The 19,781-nt window shown below is 40.8% G+C and overlaps 1 protein-coding gene across 2 annotated transcripts in view; it reads left to right on the top strand.

Moving 5' to 3' along the window:
- The window catches only part of LMO7 (LIM domain 7), a 133,545-nt gene that overhangs the window by 40,303 nt on the left and 73,461 nt on the right, over positions 1-19,781 (top strand). For both annotated transcript variants that reach the window (XM_086771719.1, XM_086771711.1), the window contains exon 4: positions 16,901-17,007. In XM_086771719.1, coding sequence (XP_086627845.1) covers positions 16,901-17,007 — 107 coding nt within the window. The remainder of the gene's footprint in view (positions 1-16,900; positions 17,008-19,781) is intronic.

The following is a 19,781-nucleotide window of genomic DNA, read 5'->3' as shown; positions in this document are numbered from 1 at the left end:
GTCAGCAGTTTGGTTGCCTAAATGGCCTCTGAAGTAGCCATTTGAGCCAAACCAGAAAACCATAGGCTACATTTCATATTTGTGGTGACTTAAATGTTGTCTTGATTCATAACTGTAAGAACTGTCATTTTTACATGTGTTTTTTTGCTTGTTTCCAGATACAAAAATTTGGAGTATTTATTAGATATGTAGCTTATATCTTACTTGTAGTGTGTTATTGTTCCTTGAATTGTTTCGAATTCCTACAAGTCTTCAAAAATAAAGAAAAGGGGAGGAAAGGTGAATGATTCTCATGAACCAAGATCATCCAGTGGTGGTGGTGTTAAAATACCACTTGGAAGATTGTCACTGAGAAAGCTGATGTTTTGCGTTAACCCAAGGAAAAGGTTTTATGTGAATACTTCAGTTTCAGATGATCATGATTACTAAGGGACATAATGGGACAGTTTTGCAGAAGATGGAACTTACAGTGGCAGTAGTGGGAGGGGAGATGTATTTTCCCAGGCTTGAGAGGAATGTGCTCAGTTACACCAGCTTTGAAGAGCCTAACTTTCATCCCATCACATAAAACTCAAATGCACAAACCTGTCATTTTTAGTTTATAGAAAAGCAAGCATTGGTACCTGAGAGGCTGGAGATACTGTGGCTGATGAGCCATAGCATTTAGAGATGGAAAGAGTTTGCTAAGGAATTAGTTGGTAGGCTTGCTTACCCTATTCTGGAAATATTTTCATTATTTGTAAGCTGCTTCTCCCAGAAATCTGCTTCTAGATAGTGTTCTGTGTGGTTTCATATATACTTATATGGCTCTCACTTCTGCTATTATCAAGTCTTTATGAGATTTAGAAATTACTGTTTGTAGGGGTATTTTTTTTCTGTTTGGGTTGTGGGATTTTGTTGTGTTTTTTTGTTTTGTTTTGGTGAGGTTTTTTTAAAACCAGATGGAAATCTTAACTTCAAGAGATGGCTTTCTTTTTTTTCTTTTTTTTTTCTAAAGGATAAACAGATGCCACAACTTGAATTCCAGTCTTGCAAATCCTGTAATCTGAATATCTTTTGATCATGTTCTTTCTACAGCTCCTCTCCGTGGTTCTCTACACTCATGTCCTCAAGTCCATTTCCATAACATTTTATGCATTCATCATTGGGCAACTAGCATCCATTTCCCTCTTGACTTTTCAAATTAAAAGGAAACAAAACCTCTGTATTCTTAATAGTTTTGTGGCAGTCTGATTATCAGCTTTTTGGTTTTGTTTTTGGCTTTTTCCCTTCCCCTCCAGGAATTTCTTCAGGTTTGATTTTGTTCTATAGGAAGTTAATATACTTGATTTTCATATACATGTGGGTTTTAAGCTTTGTATTCACTTCAAACATTTGGCAGGGTTTTTTCAGCAGTACAGTGCTCAACAGATGTCTTCAGTTGACTCTCCAGAAGGGTTTCATTATATTGTTTCTTTGACTTCATGGTTCTTTTGAAAACAAATTTCTTGAATAAAATAGGAAGTGAAAGCCTATATGAATAATGAAATGTTCTGTTTTATATGGAATATTGTGTGCTGTACTGTTTTGTATTAAGTTAGGGTGAGGTGCTTTTTTAATGAAGTAAATGCATTATTCATTTGTTATGTGTATTTACTTTTATAACACGTTAATTATCATAAAATCTAACAGAGGCTTTATATTAGCAGGATCACCTTAATTCCAAGCACATTTTAGACAACTGAAAATAAGCCTTAGGTTTCACCTTTACTTTCATTATACTGCTGTCTAGTGATTTTGGGTGTGGATTGCAGTGGTTCAGGTGTAATCATGATGGAATGGATAAATAAATGTGTTTTGATGACTAAATACTGAAATGAAACTTGGCATTCAGTGAATAAAAATGAATGCTGAATTGATACCAGATAAACTTTAAAAAAATTATTAAACTCATCCCTAGTTTGGCATGGCACAGGAAGGCTAGGCTGCAGCTTGAGTGGAAGGGTTTAGGAAAACTTTTTGGGAAGGAGAGTTGGACCTGGCAGTAAGTTGATCTCCATCTAGCAGATTGCTGCTGCAGTCCCACTGCTCTGTTTCTCTTCAGAGGCAGATACCTCTTATGGTTTGGGCGAGAGCTAGCCATCATCTAAGCCATGTTTGTTTATTCATTTATGGTCCAGTTTGGAAAACTGAACTGCTTCACTGGGGGTAAGGCAAGTACCAGAGCAGTTACAGGAAAGTGGTGGTCAAACATGGGTGACCGAAGAAACATCAGTGCAGCTCTTGAGTGGGTTTCCTGAGCAATGAGGTGTGCTGTCTGCAGGGTGCAAAGGACCAACTCCAGTGGTAGATGCAGAAAGATGCCACTTGGTGTAGGTTGTTTTTTAACAGCTCACAGCGGGTCTCGGAGACAGTGACATCCCTGTACATTGCCCAAAGGGGAGTTAGCTAGGACGTGGCCGTTGGCCAAAATTAAAGCAAACATTTTTTTAAAAAAAAAATACAGTTTGTTTAAAACCTTTGCATTCGTTTCTAGAAAATGAATATTTAATTTCTGCTTATCAGAGCAGTCAAGCAAACCGGCACAGAGTAGCAGTTCCTGAAGCCCTCTGGCGTTTTTGGGGGACCTGACAAGAGTAACCGAAAGGTCAGAGGTTTGCGGAAATTGGGGTTTCATTGTGCATGGTAGTGCAAGTACAGTCTACCTTAAAAAAATCCACTTTTTCTGGTTTATACCTATGTGAAACAGAGATGGAATTGAAAGAAAATTAATCAAATTGATAAATCTTGCTGGGTTCAGATCCTGCAAAATTGTTTTGCAGGGTAGTAGAAATAAAATGAATGCTTAGCAAAAGCAAACCCAAGAAAGAAAGAAAATCTAGTTCTTAATAAATATGGGCTTTTCAGCTTGAATCTTGGTATGTGAGATGGTTTGGATCTGATCACACAACGGGAAAGACTTTGTGGTCTGACAGCATATTTTCCAACAAGGCTCTGTGGAGCATTTTGAGGAGCATCTCTGGCTTCAGCATTGTTGTTCCCCAGAAAGCTCACATTTCCAACTCAGTTGGCTGAACGCAGAGAATCATGAACTAGGATGGAAGTCATAAGACATCTTGAGACAGGGGGAAGATGAGTCAGTTTTGATAGTATATGCAAGTTCGACATAGCTGTCAGAATAATACATTGCTCACTGCTCGGGATAAATAACGGTATGCTCTGTAGCAAGGCAAAATTTTAGTTAACCTAAGTTTCCAGGTGAGACCAGGTGGTGAAGCTTATGGGAACCTTGCCTTGCACCATACCGATTTGGTTGTTCAAGACCATCTATCTTTCCTTGCAGCTCCTGAGAGTAAGAATGAAGTGCAGTGCTTTGCTGTGTGGTTGGAAAGTGTTTCATCACATCTCAGGCGTGAGGGCTGTGGTCAACCCACAGGGCAGAGGAGGAAGCTATTGGGTTTTTAGAATTGTAAATGAAATGCCATTAGCACCTTTTTTTTTCAAGCTGGTCCTTCATTTCAAACCAGTAGAGATGTTGCTAGCTCTGGCTCTCTCAGTGTGAGTGCTGGATGAATATTAAGCCAAATATCACTTTCATGAAGTTCGTCAGCTTTGGCAAAGGGTTTTTTGGTGAACTTATGTTTCTCTTTCGCACAAGAGAATAAAGCTGCACATCTCTAGGCTGTCCCAGGTTTGAACATGTGCATCTGAAATACTGTGGAGAGGGATTTTTTTGTTTGTTTGTGCTAGTGGGGAATTAGATTTCCTTTAGGTTGAAGAGTGTTTTCCAGGTGGGATTTTTCAGACACTTGTTTGCCAGGTTCACCAAGGCCCAACATGCCCTTCTGACAAGTGCTACTCAAATATTGTTTTCTCTCTTTGATGCAATCTAGCGTAACACCACTACATTCTACATGTTATTTATTTAGTGTATCAGAAGGTATTAATTCCACTTGCAACAAGACAACCACCTCAAAGAATGGAGGAGAGCCACTTTGTTACGGAGATCATTGGTATGTACCTCCTACACCAGGAACGTATAAAGTAATAAAGGTAAGAAGGGAGATATATGAAAGAAAGCTATTCCAAAATTAAAGGGGAGATGAAGACAAGGGTGGAGAAGATAAAAATGCTGCCATGAAAAAATATTTTTCTGAGCCTTTGTGCTTAACACTTTGCAAACCATGGAACCGCCCTAGTACTTCCTTATCTCTTGGCATCAAGTAGAGCTGGCCTGAATTTACTTTTCTGTGGGAAAGTTTTCTTGACAGGTTTTTTTTTTGTGTATTGCAGGAGAATGGCATGCAGATGACATTTTGACTTTTTTTATAGGACACTTCTAAAACAATTTTTCAGGCAAAATCCTCACTTGCAAAATGAAGATTATTTCAGTTTTATTTAGGACTCAGCTATAAAGTTCCTCCTCTAGATTACTTAAAATCAAATTAGTTATATTTTCCAATTAATTTTTAAAAATCTGATGGTAATATTAATATGAAAGGTTTTATTTTCATTTTAAAAAGAATCCTTTTTTTTCCAAAACAGCTCTACTTCCAAGGTTCATTCTTTCATGCTGAAGATACTGACTAGCTATTTTCTCTTGCTGTTCACCTTCTTGTGTTTAGTATAGCCTTTATATTGGTCCATGCTTGCTTTCTTCTTGCATTTCGGTTTTTTTTTCTTTAATAATTTGAATTTTTAAATATTAATCTCCTGCTCTGTGAATTTGACTAGTATGGGCTACCTTAGTAATATTAATAGTATCTTATCCAGTATAAGAAAATGAGAATTTCTCCTCCTTGTTATTCCTCATGACAAATGAGGAAGGGCAAATACGTGAACTAAGTTACATAAAGGCAATTGTTGTTTTCTTTGCTTTGCTACCAAACACCAGAAAAATAAAAGCTCAAACCTTGATGGCCTTGCTGGTTGTGCAGCGACTAACAGTGTCCAAAAATGCTCATAGGAAAGAGCTCATAAATTTTGGTCAAGAGCTGACTAATGAGCTGATAAACCATTTGACATGCTCCATTTGCTTGTCTAACATTTCTTTTTGCAGTGTTGAGGGAGTGATACTGAGTGATGCAGAGCATAGCTGTTCCTTCTGAAGGCTTAAGTCACTTTTTTGATGAGGACCAGAACACATCACAGCTAACACGGCGGCTGTGGTTTCTGCCTCGAGCCCTGCCTCCGTTGCCCTTCCTCTCCCTCATGGCTGATCTGGAGCTTGGAATTTTGATTTGTCTTTGGACTGTAAATTCAGAGGTACAGGGGGAGTGTGTACGCAGCACCGCTGCGAAGAGCGAAGTTGCATAAGTCCTATTTGATTAGTCCGGTATGACTTTTCAGAAGGCGAGGCACAAGATGATACACGTCTTTTTGTGAAAAGTTGATAATTTCAACATGTAAACAAAGTTAAAGAGGCATCATGGCCCATTTTCCAGATAACTATGCTCAGCAAGTTGTTGGGGAATTCAGAAGACAAGTATTTTAAGAAACTTCTAGTTACTTGGTATGATAGTTGCTTGTGTGAGTGGAGACTTTGGTTTTCAAAGAGCTATTAGTGTTTCTCATGACTTTTATTATTATATATATATCTAAAACTGAAGAGGAAGGTAGAGAAAGTAAAAGTGGATACAGTCTGATGGAACTTGTGCCCTTCATCCAATGTGTGTGCTCCTTTGTAAGGCAGCCTACACGTTCAGTGCAGGTTCAGGAGCATTTCAGATACAGAAATGAGGTCAGATTCCTCTTTATAGTAAAAGTTATTTACCTCTTTTTGTTCAATATCCTTTTTATGTTGCAGGTAATGAAATTTCCAGTAAACGTTTTCCTCTTTCCTATGGGAAGCAAGAGATTTTTCAGTAAAGAAATGGTAATTGCTAGGAAGGACAGTGTAACTTTAGGTAATCACATTTTATCATGCTTAAAAAAAACCAACCCAAACCAAACAGAAAAACCAATAAAAAAAAAACCTTCCAAACCAAACAAGTAATCTGAGGCACTATGTTATCCATGCTTTTTGCCTCCCCCCCCCCCCCCATATTTCAGCCTGTTTTTTCATTTAGCTTGAATCCAGTCTGCTCTGGGAAATGATGTAGTCTTACTAAATACTGAAAAGCATTTTAATATGTAGTGGTATGTTTACTGCATTGTTTTAAGTAAGTGCAGTGACATCTTCAGATTTTTAAAGTGCTTAAACCAGGTGAGGATTTCTACCTGACTGTTACCAAACAGGTGACTAGGATACACCTTAAGTATCTAGTTTTGTTCTGACAAGTAAAATTACATGGGAGGGGAAAGTTTTTTTCTTTGATCAGTGGTCCAGCTGAAGTGCTCAAACTAGTTTCCTGGACATAAAAGGATTTATATTAGTCTGAGAAAATATCTGTTCACCTGGGAAGTGACACAACATGATATTTCGGATGTAACCATCGAACAACATGTTAAATTTCGTAATGAATTTTAGTGAGATTTTTGTCAGTGCTACAAAAAAATGCAATTGGAAGTTAGCGTGTATGTTTTCATGGTAAAATTCAGAAGTTTCAGTTGCCATTACTTCAAACTCCTAAGCAGATGTCGCTTCAAGTTTGGGAGAGTGATGGGCACACAAACTGGGGGGATGAATATCACTATTTGAGAAGGAAAAAAAAGTTACAACTTTTTTTTGGTCTTTGTAAATTTATGAAGCATTTTAGAAACCTGATCATTATGTTTAAGAATTTAAGAAAAGCCTTGCGTCTTACATAAAAAGTTTTAAAAAATGTTTGATATCAGAGTACTTTGCAAAGTCTTCACCATGGTTTGAGTTCTATACCTGTAGATAGCATGGGCAAAGGGAGTTTAGTGGCTTTCCTGAGGTCAGTCAGTAAGTCAGAGTAGGGTAAGGGTGAAATTTTGACTTTCAACCCAAGTCTCTCATATACTATACTGCAAACAACAACAACAAAAAGTAATATCTGACCTGAGTTCAGAGAAGCTAGAATTATGGATTAAGAAATGTCAAGAGTGATGCAAGAGCTGATAGGAGTGCATGTGGAACTATAAATCACGTCTAGTACTTTTTCTACTATCTTATGGGAAAGAGGAATGTGGCTTGTATGGAAATACCTCTGTTAGACAATTAAGAAAAGAGGGTTTTGTGCTAGAAAGGAAGTATGGTTATTAATAGTTAGAGATGACATTGTTCTGTAGTCTTTCAATGCCTGATAGTGGGAGTTTGTAATCTCGGTCATGGTTTACTGATGCTTTGTGCCCTTCTGCTTGAAAACATATGGTACATTTCAGCCTTAGCTCTGAATTTCCTTTAATTGTTTTCTGTTGCTGCCTAAACACTTTGAAATGTAGGGTGTGGGGAAAAGGGAGGTTGATGCAAACTCTTTGTGACATTTTTGGTAGCTGCTCAAGACTTCGATCAGGCAGAATGAAACCCAGTTGCTGGATTGAACTTGACAGGTTTTGGGTGGGTGATGATGAAGTGAAATGTATCTAGCAGTCATTAAGTGGGGAGAAATTATATGAGTGCAGACCCCAAGAAATGGTGGTTAAACTACTCACCCTGGACTCTAGTTGGGGGACAGTGAGTGCTGTGCCTGTTGGTTGATCTCTGTGAATCAATAGTAGTATTTTGGGGATGCTTTAAATGAGATCATGTGTTCCAAACCAATGCTTCCAGCATGTTACTGGGAAGACATGTCAAAATGCTAACTAATTAATTGAGAAATTCTTGTAAAACTAACTGTAAAGTAATATGATTGGCAGCAAGAATTTTCTAACGTGGAAATTTTTAATCCTTCGTCCTACTGTAAACCAAAGCTCTGGAAAAGTATGACCTTTTTTACCTCAATTTGCCACCCCTTACCAAAATACATAAATATGGTTGCCAAACAAACTGCAAAAAATTTCCATTTATCAACTCAATCAGCTGTAGTCTGTGGTATACTCTGTCATTTGTATGCTATTTTTATTTCTTTAAATAACTGATGACTGTTTCTGTGTTTGCAAAGAAACATTCCTTCCTAACTGGAAAAAAAATGTCAGCCACGTAGAAAAGGTACACACCTTAAATCATACTCGTGTCATTTATAATCTAATTTCTCCTGTCTTTGCCAAGTAAGTGTGGTTTTGAGATTTCTTGCGACAATCGGTGTTTATCTGTGTTAAATCTTCATAAGCTGGAGGCTACAGTGCTTTTCTCTCTGGCTTGTCAAATATTTATTGAGGTACAGTGCTTAAAATTCACAGCAATTTTCAGAGAAAGTAGATATTAATTGCAGTGGTGATAATTTTTTCTACTGTATCAGTGCTGGAGCCATACAGCTATGCTACTCACTCTTCTGTTTGGTACAAAATCCTCATACCACGTCCTTTAACGCCTGTCTGAACACCTCCACGCCCGTGTGCCCGTGCTGAATCACCCTGTTCTGGTGATGTATCTAAAAGATCTATTAAATACAATGCCAACACCAAATGCTGCTGAATGCAGGGTGCCGAGATGCTGCAGCTGTGGTGACTGAGCTTTCTGTGGGGCTTAGGGATGAGGGGGTGACACGAGGAAGCCTGGCACGAAGGCAGATCATCTCTCAACCTGCTCGTTGATCTGGGAGTCCAAGGGGAGCTTCTCTATGCCACGGGATAAGCCCACATAGGGCAGCAGGGGTTAAATAGGTTAGTAGGACGCTACTCCTGTTGAGAGGCAAAAGATGTCTGGCTGCTGAAGGAAGCAAAGTTAGAGAAAACTTCCAAATTATCTTCTAAGAAGAATAAAGTACTAAATCATAGTTTAAAAACTATTCTATGTGAACTAAGGATCTGAGGCAACTTGCTCTCTTTGAAGCCCTATGTGCAGAGGGGCTGAATTTCATCTATATCATATTTTTAACCTGTGTGAGCAAAACAGAAAAAAAAGTTGTGTATACAAATAAAAAAAAGAAAAAGGGAGGCAGGGAAGCAAGCTCTGCCAAAACTTTCAGTGTTTCAAGAACAAGAGGTCTTTACTTCTTTTATTGCTCGTTAGGCTTCAGGGGAGTTTCACCTTCAAGTGGATTACTGTCATTCCAGTTCTGTGTAGTGGGGTGACTTGGCACTGGAGTATTTTACACACTTCACTTGTAAAGTCTGTTTTGTATAAACCATTCGGGGTGAAAAGCACATAACTTGGGTTTGGGGTTGTTTTTTTTCCTGGGTTTTTTTGGTTTGTTTTTTTGTTTTGTTTTGTTTTCTTTTTTTCCTTGACTTTAACTGGAATGCAAGTAACTGATGGGAAAGTTAAGGCTTGTCTAAACACGGAAATAACCCCGGATGGTTATCCCATACTGGCTTTCTGAGCCTATACTTTCTTTACAGTAAGAATGCCCGTGAGTGGGCAAGCTAAATTCCCTTTGTCTCATACAAAATGGGATGAAGCTGTGAAGTGCAGAGAGCTCTCTTGATGAACAAGGCATGTCTGCCCAGGATGCCCATGTGCTGTACTTTTGCCCTTCTCCTTTCCAACTGGCCTTATTTGGTAGCAGTGACATCCCAGAAACACACCTGCGGTTTACAACCTGAGATTCGTTCTTTCTTATCAATAAAGACTCATTTGGTACACACTGTTGCTGTAATATACGGCTGTAACTTCATAGCAGAGGTTATGCTATGGCACGGTAAGAGATATGGGCCTGGGAGGGATTTTGAGTCACTAGGGACATCAGGTCCTTTCCTGTGTCAAGCACCTCGAAAAATATCAACTGGGAAGTCCTGCTTCAAAAAAAAAAAAACAGAAACAAAAAAAACCCAAAAAAAACCAAAAAACAAACCCATTAATTTTTGTTGTGTATTTTCCTTAATCCCATTACTTCTGTTGGGAAGGAATCGTGAAGCTCCGTGCTCCAAGAGGTTGCAGACAATGAGGTGAGCTGGGCAGAGGGGTCTTCTGCTGGCTGTAACACGTGGTGGTGGGCAGTGCTGGGAGCTGAAGAACAAACCCTGGGGAAGATCCTTCAGTACACACTCTGGTCTTACAGAGGTCCATGACTGGCTGCTGTCGTTGCAGATGGAGCTGGAGTTTGGGGGATGGATGGGCCTTTTTGTCCAAAAGCAAACTGCTTCTTATCTAAGGCTACTTCAGAATGTGGTTTCCATAATGGTTGAACTCTGGTGAGACCTGTGAATGGCAAAGAGGAATGTTCCTCTTCCTGGCTATGACTGACAAGTATTGCTACTAGGAGCACCAAGGTAATGGGAGAGTTCATGCAGAAAGTTTCATTCTTGCATTCTGGCAGTGGGAGAACCTGCTTTTTGAGAGGAAGGCTGGCAGTGAGTCGTTGAAGAGGTAGTGTCTGTAGTCGTGTGTAGAGTTGGGACAGAGAATCCTTGTGTCAAGGATCACAGTAATTTGTTGTTTTACACAATGTGGGAAAACAACGAAGGGCACACGGAGGGGAGTGGCAAAGCAGTTAGCACCGTTTCTGATCTTTGGCCGATACAGTGCTCAGTGCATCCTGTTATAGGTGGGATAATTTACCAAACAGAAGCCTTGAGGTCACTCGAAGTCAAACTATGCCTGCAGGATGATTGTTTTTATTCTTTTTAGTTTTGGGCCCAAAAAGGGAGGGAAAAAAAAGTAGTTTAGCTATTCCACCCACTCCTCCTCATTTTGATTCAAGGTCAAACCCGTTAGCATCCTTCAGCAAGAAGAGAGAGAGCTGTGGGAGCTGGGATTGCAGTTTACAGATGGAACGAGTGGGTGACGGGCACTGAGCATCCCAACGTGCAAGGCCAAGGTGGTAATTGGGAGTTCCTGGCTCCCAGGCCTGTGGTCAGACCACAAGGTTGGTTCAGCCCCGTTCCCTGCTCTCCCCCTTGCCCCTTCTGCCCCCACCCCACAGCAGCCAGCGGTAATAACCGAAACGTACCTCTGAGGAGGAGTGAGTTACCCAACTTGTTCAACGAGCTCCTGCTGCAGGTTTCTTCCCTTACCCCACCTCTGAATATAAACAACGCATAGCTGTGCAGTGATGCCGCTGCAAAACGCAGCTCTAAATTCTATATTAAACTGATTTGAGCCAGCTTTAGTGGTCCGTATAATGCTGTGCCTATGAAAATACTTTATACTTTTAAAAAATCCCTCTTTCTGTGATGGAAGTAGGCCCTTACTTAAGGGAATGCAGGTGCCATTACTGAGGGTTTGTCGTGAACGCAGAGCCGAAGGAAACAGAGTGTAAGCTTTCAAGATGACTCCAAATGTCTTCATAAATGTAGTACTAAGAAACATGCCTCTTATGTATGATTTATTCAAATGATTTTCAGAATTCTGTAGCCAAAAACATGCCTCAGTCTCTCTTCCTAAAATGTCAAAAGCTTTTGTTGCTAGGCACTGTAGGTATTGAGTGGTATTTTTCTTTCAATTTCCAGGCTCACAGGGAAAAAAAAAAAAAAAACCAAAACAAAAAACCAACTTCTGGCACCAAGTCACGATCCGGATAATGCTGTAATACGTCCATGCAAATATGTTTTACGGTCCTGCCATTACGAAATTCTGTTCTCATCCTTCCCCTTCATGCTCTGTAAAAAAGCCCTAAAATCCCTGATCCTCCTGGAAAAAAAACCCCAAACAAAAAACAAACCCATAAGTAAAGGCTTGAACTGAAATAGTGGGTATTTGCATAACAGTAGAAGACAACCTGGAGGACTGTCTTCATCTATTGGCCAATGCAGCCAGGAAAAAAAAACCCCAGAAAAACATCATGATAATTAAATTTGTTTTTCTCTGATGCCAGGTGAATTGAAAGATGTGCCGTAACTTGTATGGCTACGAGGCCTTGCTGTGTTTCGGAGCATGCATAGAGCTTTAGAGAAACAGTTAACTAGGGAGAAGACAGGCTTACCACACAGCATGACTGCACCCTGAAGAAAGCAAATATATTTACACACTTGTTTAAATTAATATTCTGCCCCACCCAGATAATAGCGATAATGAGGGTTTTATTTTTTAAATTAAATTGCAGCCCAAATGTACAAGCTTGCACATAAGTTGCACATAATTAGTCAAAATAAGATTATATTTACACATTCTTATATGGAGACCTCTCTTCTTAATTACCTTTCACTTCATGCCCTTTCACTTCAGAGATTTTTTTTAAATTCTTTTGTATTTTACACATTCCATGTCCCTTCTCAGATTGGGTTTTTTTCATTCTACTTCAGGTCAATTCTTGATCCTTTTTGCATCTTTGCGTCTGTCTTTTCCCTTGTTTCGCTGTTGCTCATGCTGTTTTTTTTTTTTTTTCCATTTTAGAAGTACTCTTTTTTTAAGGTGTTGAGGAACCTGTGTGTTTCCCCACCCCACGTCATCTCACCAGTGCTATATGGTTTTCTTCCTTTTCACGGTGCTGCATCATCTTTGTCTCAAGTTCTTGCCATGGTGACATACAATAGGAGCTGATTACAGGTGCAGGCACAGCACTGCTGCTAGTTGTGATCCCCTGGTTTTTTTGATTACTCATTTCAATTTTTTTTTTTTTTTTTAAATGAAGGTGTCCACGTTCTCCTGTTTTCCCAAACAGTGACTGGCTTCTTTCTTCTTCCTTGTGGTCTGGAGGGTGGTGATGGCAATGAGCTCAGCAGCCCTGCTCTCCACACCCCATTCACCCGCTGCAGCTACAGAGCTCTGGCACAGTCCTCCTGCCTCTTGCCTATGAGCAGAAAGCGCATTGAGGTCTGGTGAGGATCGACAGGGAAGACTCAGCTCCTTCCTTTCTTCGTGTTCATGGGGTTGCAGGATTGAGAAAGGCAACCTTTCTCTGCTAGGATGTTGAAAGGGAGGGCACGGACCACAGTCTCACTTTCAACATGGGCATGGCATCGCGTCCCCTTCTCAGTGTTAGAGGCGGATGCTTCAGCAACAGGGAAAGTGTTGTGGCTAGTGATGCCCCGTGGGGCCTAGAAAGGCAGGTGTGTGCCTGAAAGTGTGCGGTATCCCTTGCCATTCCTCCAAACATTTAAATGCCTGCTCTTGGACGAGCTGCTTCCCGCTGGCAGCTCAGTCTCTCCTGTGTTACGACTTTGCAGAGTTTTTGGGTGCGGTTTGCTTTGAAGTTTGAGGCAAAAATGAAATGCTAAGCGGTAATCGCCCTACCTAGTCAGCGTTCTATGGTGTGCGTTTAATGTAAGTCTGTACAGCGTGTGGGAAACTCAAGTCATGCTGGGAACATCTGAAATGCTCTCCTGTTTCATCATACACACTGCCTGGAGAAAAAAACAGCCTCCCATCAGTCTCCTTCCAACTTCCCCACCCCCTCCTACCAGAACACTTAGAATTGCACTTGAATTTTGTGGTTAAGACTTCAGGCTTTATTTTTGTTGTGATTTAAAACCTGTAGGTCTATGATGCTAATTCCAACTTCGGATGCTCACAGAGATGCACTGAACGAGCTCTGTATTTAAATCTAGTTGATTTTTGTCCATGTTTATCCCCATTAGTTCAGAAGCTTTTTCTTTTAGTGGTCAGAAATCTTATGTTTTCTGCATAAATGCACTTGATCTGCCTGACCATGGATCCTTGCTGTTGGACTGGGCAGCTCTTCTCTGCCCTTCTGGTTTTGCTTCCTTTGTGCTGGGGGATGGCAGCAGTATTGCCTCTTGTGCTCTGTTTTATTGGGATAACGGAACCAAGTTCCCCAGTTCTCGTTACGTAGGTCCCTTGTCTTTCCTCATCATGATACTCCTCTTTCTCTGCAACTCTGCTAATTTGAATCTGTCTTAAATTTAAGTGGCCTGCCCTCATTGACAGAGATTGGGAACACCTCCGAGGCAGAGGCAAGGTGTGGACACAGGCATGAAACCTCTTTTTTTTTTTTTTTTCCCCTCAAGCATGCTGCTGGGGTGACTTGTAGTCGCCAGGAGATAGGCCTAGTATGTTGTGTTTCTCCAGGCATTTCAGTTTTAAATGTTTAAAAAGAATCTTTTTTTTTTGTGGAGTACAATGAGATTCAGATTGCAGTATACCCTTTGTGCCTGAAGTGGTAACGGCCGTTAGTCGTATTAAAGTACAGTTATGTTGGTAAAAGGAATAGTGTGATGGCTTCTATATTTGAGCTCATTAATCACTGAACAATGTTCATGCTCAGATTTCTAATGATAAATCAAATTACAAGCTTGACAGCTTGTCTTTTTTTTTCCTGCTTATTTCTGTGGTGCTATTTAAAATTAATTTTCAGGTTCATTATTCTGGTAGAGTTTAAAATGACTGCCAGCTATTTTGAGACCTGTTGCTTCTATGATTTACCACAACTATTAGGGATGGTCAAGAATAACTTGGAAAGGACAGTGTTTAGAAGTGCTGATTTGTTGAAATTATACCTTTTCGTGTCAGTATCCAAACCTGAGTCATAGCCTTTTGGGTGACCTCTCTTGATGCTCTGGGGGTGAATTCCAGGCCCTGACAGGAGGGGAGCTGGTGTTGGGGCAGTCACCTGTGAGATGGCAGGTGTGATCAAACTGCTGGCTGGAGAGCTGGAGGGAGGCAGATTCTGAATCGTGCTTTGTCCTGCATGCTAGCGAGCACCATGACTAGCTGTGTTCTGTCTCCCATATTAATCTCCCCCTGCCTCTGGCCTATTCCTGAAGGTCTTCACTTGTGTTGGTGATGATGTTCTCGGGGACTGTAAGTGTTATTTATAAGAAGGATGATGTTTGATAGGTTTAATTGCTGTGATACCTTCAAAAATTAATTCTCCTGTGTGCCAGCTGTTTGGTGGTTATGCAGCCGAGCAGCCGCTGATGAGCAACTCTTCTGCTTTGTTTCTCTTGTGCTCCGGGTGTAGGCAGCATCCATTTCTCTAAGTCTCTAACTCTTCTTCCTTGTTTACTTGCACAGTGTGCTCGTTCTCCACAGTTCAATTGATGTAACCCATCAGTTTGGGAGTTTACTCTGAGTTTTGGCAGTTGGTCAGAGCATGTTGCCTTGGCCGGCGTGGGTGTCACTTCAGTTCATTACTTTGCAACTACTTGTTCCTTTTGCTCTGCTGCTTTCTTCCTTTGCCTTACCTGCCACCTTCTTGGACTCCCCAGACCCCTGAACACTGACCTGATAGTTGCGTGTCTGTCATTGTTTAATAAGTAGTTCATCTTCTCGCAATGGGACTGTAGCCTGTGGCCTCTTCCATGAAGAAGCAGTGATGCCTTTTCAAGTCCTTGGGGTTTTGGTACTAATGTGACACTCAAGTATTAATTGAACAAAGCTGACACACTTTCCAGCTTTCCCCATGTTGCATAGAAGGGAAAAAAGGGCATTACATGCAAAGGAAAAGTAGATGCCCCTCCTGAGGTTGCAACCCCCCCAGCATGGAACTTTACCTTGGCCACTTGTGCAGGCAGCCCCTTGGGTACTACAGGAGCTAGTGCACAGGCAGAGGCGAGGTTGCCTGTCTTCCATCCTTCCCAGTCCTCTCCACTCATCTGCCACCATATCGTGTCCCCCATCATCGTTATTATCATGTCACATCCCCCCATAGGAGAATGGCCCCCACTGTAGCACATCATGCATCAGGCTTTGGGACGTAACCTTCATGGCATGAGACGCTTGGGATCTTTCGGATGTGGCAACACGGAGCCCGCAGCCTGCAAGGGGAATACCTTGTTCAAATATTTTCCTTTAATGAAGCCGTGTTTACAGACTGATAAGAAATACTAGAATCCTAGGACCTTCAAAACAGAAGGTTGTGGGGATTCTTGGGTTTGTTTTACTTTTTTTTGAAGTATTTGTTTTACTTTTTAAAATCTGTGTTAGAAGCAGCTTTTATTTTCTGTGTGTATTTTTTTAATAGATTTTAAATGATGGAATGATTGTTACATCCAATGATTACGTATCTTAAAAAAAAAAAAGTTTACAGTGTATTTGATTGCTGAAGCAGAGCTCTTCCATACTGTGGAACTCTGATACCAGTACTTTGACTTACAAAGCCTTCAAATAACAGGGTTGTGCATAGCTTTATGAATTCAGTAACTTTGTGTACCTTTTCCGGTGGCTTCCAGCTGAAGGGAACAAGTGCACAAGAGGGCACATTCTTTTGTTGTTGCTAGCATTCCGCCTTAACGAGAAGGAATTTCTTGCCTATTGCCTATTGTTTATGAAGTGGAAAGAGATCACAAGTTGTATAATCTCGCTCTATATCGCTGGGGTTTTTTTTTTGTTTGGTTTTTTTTTTTTTTTTTTTTTTTTTTTTAACCTTGCTCTTGCTGTGCGGTTGATCTGCAGCAGGTGCAGTGAGTGGGTGCTGTAACACACCGCACCTATATTTTGGTATATATTGGTGTGTGAACTGGGGTGGGGATGGAGAGGAAGGGGAAGAATGCAAAGAAGAGAACACCGCCCCCCCCCCCCCCCCCCCCAACACACACACACACACACACACTCCCCCCCGAAGTAAGGAAAGCAGCAGAGCTGAATACGCTTTCGATTCTGTCTCTCCGGAGCTTTGCTCAGCAACCAAACCCTAACTCCAGGTGCAGTATTCCCTCATCGGTCTGTGAGCATAGAAACAGCGCGTCCCTCCTCTTCTTCCTCCCCTGCCAAGAGTTTCTGGGTGGTGAATGTCAGTAGCTGGAGTTATTTTTAAAGGCAAGAGGTGAGGCTTGTCGTGCAAAGCTAGGAAGAGGGCGTTTGTTTGCTGAGCAGAGCTGACATCAAAGTGGAGATTGCTGCCTACTGGCTCGCCACTGCCTTATGCCAGGTAATCTTTAACGTACCCCTCAGTCACCAAGATCGCAAGCCAGCCTGCCTGCGCGCACGAGAAACGACCTGCATTTATGATCCAGAAGATTGCTTTTTCAGTATTATTTCCGTGAGCTGGACTTTGACATTTAAAGGCTCACACTAATCATCTTGCAAAACCTGCTTAGTGCTTTTAACTAAGCAACTGCTTTCTACTTCTCTTCGCAGGACAATATAAATGTTTTTCTGAAAGCGTGCGAAAATATTGGACTGAAAGAAGCTCAGCTTTTTCACCCAGGAGATCTTCAGGATTTGTCCAATCGAGTTACAGTCAAGTGAGTTTTGTGGTTTTGTTTTTTCCCCTCTCCTTCTCTCTCTAAGCTGTTTCATAGTCCCTCTCTCTCTCTCTCTCTCTTTTTTTTTTTTTTTTTTTTTTTTTTTTTTTTTTTTCTTTTAAAATGTTTGCCTATGGAAAAGTCTTCTTTAATCTGGTACAAACAGTTCTGAATACTGAGGTGAGGGTTTAAGCATTGTTAAGGCTGGTAGATAAGATTGCACAAATTCAATTTAAAAAAATGAAGCAGTATTATGCCTTACAAGCAAACTAATTGTTGATGAATATTTACAGTGTTTAATATATGGATGGAAGCTTTCAGGTTATTTTAGACTTGGAGTAAAATTAACTGTTAAATGATATCTAAAGCATTGCTTCCCTTTATGCTTTGAGATTACTGATGTAAAATCTGAAAGGATGAGGTGATACTTCTGATACTTACCTGAATGGCTCTGAGGCTTGAGTACAGTGTTCCTAAAGGACCACTGGTCTTGCCACTCTGAGTATTAATTGGGTGTTTGTCACCAAATGTCACATCTTCTGTCGGGGGCGGGGGTGGGGGGGTGGAGTGTGTGTGTGTATGAGTAGAAAACAAGTACTGAATTGCACAAAAGGCAATTGTCATGTTTTCAGAGAAAAGAGTTTTCCTCTGAAATAGCTGTGGTTTGATTCTGAAATATAATTAGTGAATTCTCAAATTTCAGGGCTGCTGGTCTCCTAATACATGTTTTATTACTACTTTCTGAGAGATTAAGGAGGAGCTTTACTATGTAGACACTTAACAGGTGTTTTAAGATAAATGTCTCATGGAAAAATGTCTTGGGGCATCTTGCTTTGTTACAGTATTAGCGGTTTTTATTGTGTTGGTACAAAGGATGAATTTATTGTTAAGTTTTGAAAAAAAAAAGAAAAGCTTTAGTGAGTTTTGCTGGAAACCTGTTAGGTTAGACATTAAGAATTTATTCCTGTCTTAAGTTACCAGTTTTATAAAAGAGGAATAGGCAGTAATCCTTCTGTAAATACAAGGGGGAAAAATATTGTGAAATGACACATAACTGCTTTAATTAGAAAGAAATCTCATGTAGGTGGATTGGGCGGTAGTATGTTGACATACTCTCCACCTGGTTTCAGACTGAAAGTTGGTACCCTTTTGAGGTCTGATACTTCAGATGGCAACATGTTTTCCTATCTTTGACTCATACCCAAAATGTAATTTCTCACTAATGTGGTGTTTAGGGATGTGGCGCCTTTCCAGGGCACCGGTATTCTCCCTGCTGGTTCCTATCATGCCGAAAGCTGGAGGGTTGGTAATGTCTGCCACCCTTTAATTATCCGCAAAACCCTTGCTAAAGTTATTTTGGTGGAGGTTTGCTCCAAGGATATAGCTGGGAAGGGTTGGAGGCTGCCAGGAGCTGGTCTTCAGCAATGTCAATAGCGACAAGCTGAAACCCCGGGGAGGTCGAGTTAGCAAACTGTTGTGCAAGGTATGTTGTCCGACTCGTCCCTGCGTTAACTGTGGTGCCCGAGTGAGGTCAGTCATGAAATTCATCCAGTGAGCCTGTAACCGGGGCTTTTTGGATCCTTCCAGCTCCGCAGGTTCCCTTCCCAGCTCTGCTGGTTCCCTTCCAGGCTGGAATTTGAAGTCGTCATAAGGCAGCAGGGGTTTTACGTCATACCTGATTGGCAACGGATTAATTAGTGTTTTACAAAAACCCAGATTTAGCTGGGTTGAGCACCAGTTGAGCACCTCTTACGGGCAGCAATGCAAGGAGTCTGTGGTAAATTTGGAAGAGCTGCCAGCAGTATAGCCATGTTCTTTTAATTTCTTTCAATATAAGTTTGATTTTCCACACGTTACGTATCATATGACAGTCCCACAGAGTGTGTAAAATGCTTGCAGAGTAATTCAAAACTTCTGCATCTGAGCACGCTGTGAAGTGGTTACCTAACTGTGCTAGCACATTTTGACGTGTTAAGGAGTTTGGGGAGGGATAGGAAGGAAGTTTTATTCCAAGAAATGAAGGAAATGAAGGAAATAAGTTAGATGAAGATAACTTTCTCCATTGCAAAGTTAATTACGTGTCACTTGATTACCCAGTAGGCAAGTCGTATGCGTGTTAGGAGCAAAATGCTGTCTGATGAGGAGCTTTATCTAGTCTATTTTATTATTACTATTATTTAATAGAAGTGAGTAATTGCGAACATTCAAGCCAAATTACAAATTTCTTCAAAACTTGTAGGACTTCAGGCCTCAGCAAAGGGATGTTGTTTCATGTCTTGCTCTCGTGTTACCCTCTGTTAACCTTGGACTTAGCATTGAAAGTAAATCATTCATTGTCACAAGGAGGGAAAACTTTTTTTGATATGCTGATTTTTAGAGAAGATTGCATTTCATTTTTGGCTTTGTAACATTCCTAAGCAAATTCATTTTGCCGCTGTCGCCTGGGGCTAATTGCCCACATCTTAAACCATCTGCGATAGGTTGTACAGGATAACATTAATGTGTGCCTGAAGCAGTGTGTATTTTGACACCTCAGCAGTATTGCCATGTTCTGCTGTTGCACCACTGTTAGCACGTGCTTTTTATCTACCCAAAATAGATTAAATAAACTGTTGCCTAAACAGTCAGCTTTTCAGGCTGGAATGGCTGAGAACAGTGCGCTGGTAGGATACATGTATGTACTGCTGGGCATAAGAAAATGCATAATTTCCCTTCTACGTGGAAAATAGGTAAGGGGGAGGTACCATTAAAAGGGTGGGATCCACTTCTGCTGC

This window comes from Chlamydotis macqueenii, chromosome 1 (assembly GCF_036417535.1).
Source record: "Chlamydotis macqueenii isolate bChlMac1 chromosome 1, bChlMac1.mat, whole genome shotgun sequence".
NCBI classification, from domain to species: Eukaryota; Metazoa; Chordata; class Aves; order Otidiformes; family Otididae; genus Chlamydotis; species Chlamydotis macqueenii.
This window is presented reverse-complemented; position numbering and strand designations above follow the sequence as displayed.